Genomic DNA, 3,748 nt, shown 5'->3' with positions numbered 1-3,748 from the left:
CACACCATCGAAAATCTGTATGTATACCCTTGACTCCCCAAAAACTTAACTGTTAACAGCTTCCTGTTGACCAGAATCCTTACCAAAAACATACATAGTAGATGAACACATATTTTGTATGTTCTATATACTATATTCTTACAATAGAGTGAGCTGGAGAAAATCATGAAGGGGCACTTGACTCACTCAGTCAGTGGGCCATGCCATGGGTCTTGGGGTCCTGAGTGCAAGCCCCATGTTGGGGGAGTAGATTCCATTTAAAATTTTTAAAAATCAGGATGAAAATAGGTTTATACTACTGTATTTATTTTAAAAATCCACATTATCAGTGGATCCACACAATTCGTTTGAGAATCGACTATATATCCCTCCCTGTTTAAAACAATTCCAAGTTATTTTATTGGTGTTTGATTCTCACTTCCCAGGTTACTAGTGAGGCCAAGCATCTTTTCAGATATATTTGAGTCATTTGTGTCTCCCCAGACCCAATATGGATCCATATTTACTTACTGAAGCCCCTGACAGGGTCGTCTTTGGGACAGCAGAGGGTGGAGGAAGATAGGCATTTAAGCTCGCACTTGAGAGGTGGAAGGAAATTAGGGGAAGGAGAAAAAGAAAGGAAGATTCCCAGACCCATTTGCCTTCCTCCCTGGACTTCTGCATTCTTCCAGCTTCTCTCCTGAATCAGATCTACCTCTTAGGGCTTGAGCCCTAACTCCTTTCTCATCAACCCACTTGGAGACCCTTGGCTGGACAGCCAAGGTACCTGCATCCTGGCCCCCAGAAAAGCATCTTAACAATGTTCCCCAGAAAATGGTGACTCTACCAGTGATGTCTTTTTGCTCCAGCCACTAACTGGACTACAATAGTAGCCCCTAACATTCACTCCAGTTCTAACACCTCTTCCCGAGACCCACCACACTCACATACTCATGCCTTCCTACACCTCACCCCATACTTGGTCCCAACCCCATTGCACCTCCCTGAATCTCACTAACCCCAGCTCCAGCTTCTCCCTATTCTCGATCTCCCCCTATTCCCAATACTCATCCTTTTCTGACCTGTCCCAAGCTGCCACATCTCTGGCTCCCCGCCACATCACATCCAACTCCAACCTCATCCCTGGATCCACTCTCAACCTTGATCTAAAGCTCATCTCTGAACTTCTCTCCATCTCCAACCTCAAACCAAATGAAGCTTTTCCTTATGTTTTCTCCCAAGAGTTTTATAGATTCAGCTTTTATCATTAGGTATTTGACTCACGTTGAATTAACTTTTGTATATGGTATGAGGGAAAGGACTAAGTTCATTCCTGTGCATGTGGATAACTGGTTTGCCCAGCACCATGTGTTGAATAACTATCCTTTCTCCCATTGAATATTCTTGGTAACCCTTGTTGAAGATCATTGACCATTTATGCTTGGGTCTCTTTCTGGGCTCTTTGTTCTTATCCACTCCATCTGCCTAAGTGTGTTGAGCACAATTTTTGCCTCTTTGTCACATCATATCCCACAACCATATTCAAAGGCAAGAACCAAGGATATGCGGGTGTGTGTGTCTCTCTCTCTCTTTTTAAATCAGGAATACTTCCCAGGAGTCCCTGGACCCAGCAGAATTCCTCTTAAGCAACGGTGTCCTGAAGCCAGTTTGTACCTGCTTGTGAAAGCAGCCCATTACATTTCCTAAATTTTTGTGAGCTAGTTGCTAAACACATGAAAACCTTTGACATCGCCGTGGTGGGAGCATTTGCCCCAGGCAACTTGGGAAATGCTACAAACCTGGACTTCTTTCCCCCAAGAGAGTGGTTCACACAATTGCCCTGAAACCTTACTAGTCAGAAGTGGATGACAGGGCCACTCCTAGCTAAGGGAGTCTTGGAAAGTGAGTGTCTGTCCTTCTCGGCCTCCCTCAAGGGAGGTGGGCTTTGCCGGCAAGCAAGAAAGGGAGAGTCGGGAAAGCAACTACCGCTGTTTGCCACTAACGGCTCCCCGTGGTAGGAACTTTCTGTCGTCACCTGAAAGGATGCCTTTTGAATGTCTTTAACTGCCCCAGAGAACAGAGTGCTGTGGGCTCAGTGCTAGGATGGACTGAGCTCTAGCAGCTGGCATAGTAAGTATAGGGAGGCGTGGGGAACGAGGGCAGGCTTTCTAAACCGTCCAACGGGCCTGAAAAGGACGTGGCCTCAGTAGCTTCCAGTAACCACAACCAGGAGCTGCCTTGACACAGGGACTGGAAACAACCAGTGAACGTGAGGCTCGGGATGGGATGCTGACGGCAAGGGAGGTGCCCCAAGGAGCTCCAGCAGGGCCCAGGGGCTCAGAAGGTGGTAGAAGTGTTTGCTGAAGAAGAGCCAACAAAGGAAGGCCTGCCGTCCTTGGACAAATACTCCTTGCTGATGAGCCCGTGGAAGGCCATGATCTTGAGGAGTCCGTGGCGAAACTTCTGGCCGATGAAGGCGTAGATGAAGGGGTTGAGGCAGCTGTGGAGGAAGCCCAGAATCTCGGTGGCATCCAGGGCCCGGCCAATGTCGTTGCGGCGCTCGCACGTCTCCTCGATCACCCGGAGCCTCATGAGGGTGTCTGCGACCAGGACCAGGTTGTAGGGCAGCCAGCAGAGCAGGAAGACGAGCACGACGGCGAAGATGACCCGCATGGCCCGGTGCTTCTGCCCCATGTGGGCCTGGAACAGCGTACGCAGGGTGAGTCCATAGCAGAACAGCATGACCGCCAAGGGCACGAGGAAGCCGAAGGTCTGGGGCAGGGCCCGCATCACTATCCGCAGTCTTGTGGTATTGGCACCCATGTCCTCGTAGCAGACCGGGCTGGAGTAGGGGGGATTGATGGCCCTGCGGAAGACGAAGATGGGCAGGGACAGGATCAGGGACAGCGCCCAGATGCCTAAGCATATGAACTTGACCCAGTGCCGCTTCTGGGTCAGCGTGCGTGTGGCGTGGACGATGGCCAGGTAGCGGTCCATGCTGATGCAGGCCAGCAGTAGGATACCACTGTAGAAGTTGACTTCCTTCAGGAGCGAGACCACCTTGCACAGGAGTGTGCCAAAGATCCAGCCTTTCGCCTTGGAGGCAGCCCAGATAGGCAAGGTCAGGGCGAAGAGCAGGTCGGCTATGGCCAAGTTCAGCAGATAGACGTCGGTGACAGACTGGCTGAGCCGACTGTATAAGACAACCAGTATCACTAGGGAGTTTCCCAGCAGGCTCAGCACGAAGACCAGGGCGTAGATGACCACCACTGCGTACTTGTTGAGTGTCTCAGTGTCTATCCTACAAGGACTATATATTTCTGTGGGTGGTGTGCCACTGAAATTTCCAAATTCATCGTAATACCACTCATCGGTGTCATTCCATAGATTTTCCATTGAGAAAATCATGGATCAATCTAGTCGAAAGATTCAAAAGAAAGAAATGTGATTTAGTAACTCAGATTGAAGTCACTCATCAAGGATGTGAGAATAGTTATCAGGATAGCTTTGCTTCTCTGTTGGTTTGGCAACAGGAGAAGCCCTTCCTTCTCCTCTATTTTGAACTTCTTTAGAGGTCAATTTCATAGCATGGTCATTGGAAAGGAGTCCCCATCCTTGTTCCCTCTAAACATCCACAGAACCATCAGCAGTGTTCAAATATCTTCCCAAATTGTGAAAGGTTTTGCTGAAGCAAAATCATACCAGAAGACCAACATGTAAATCCAACAAAAATTCATCTGCTGGGAAGGAAGGGGTGCTGCCATTTCTA

General features: G+C 48.9%; 1 protein-coding gene across 1 annotated transcript; it reads right to left on the bottom strand.

Moving 5' to 3' along the window:
- Nucleotides 1-2,316: 2,316 nt before the first annotated feature.
- On the bottom strand, nucleotides 2,317-3,375 carry LOC308340310 (C-X-C chemokine receptor type 2-like; the record flags this gene model as incomplete). Its single annotated transcript, XM_080799441.1, has 1 exon — nucleotides 2,317-3,375. One exon carries the CDS (start codon nucleotides 3,373-3,375, stop codon nucleotides 2,317-2,319), a length of 1,059 nt encoding a protein of 352 aa, XP_080655567.1.
- Between the last annotated feature and the right edge of the window lie 373 nt (nucleotides 3,376-3,748).

This window comes from Martes martes, assembly GCF_963455335.1.
Source record: "Martes martes genome assembly, chromosome: 3".
NCBI lineage: Eukaryota > Metazoa > Chordata > Mammalia > Carnivora > Mustelidae > Martes > Martes martes.
This window is presented reverse-complemented; position numbering and strand designations above follow the sequence as displayed.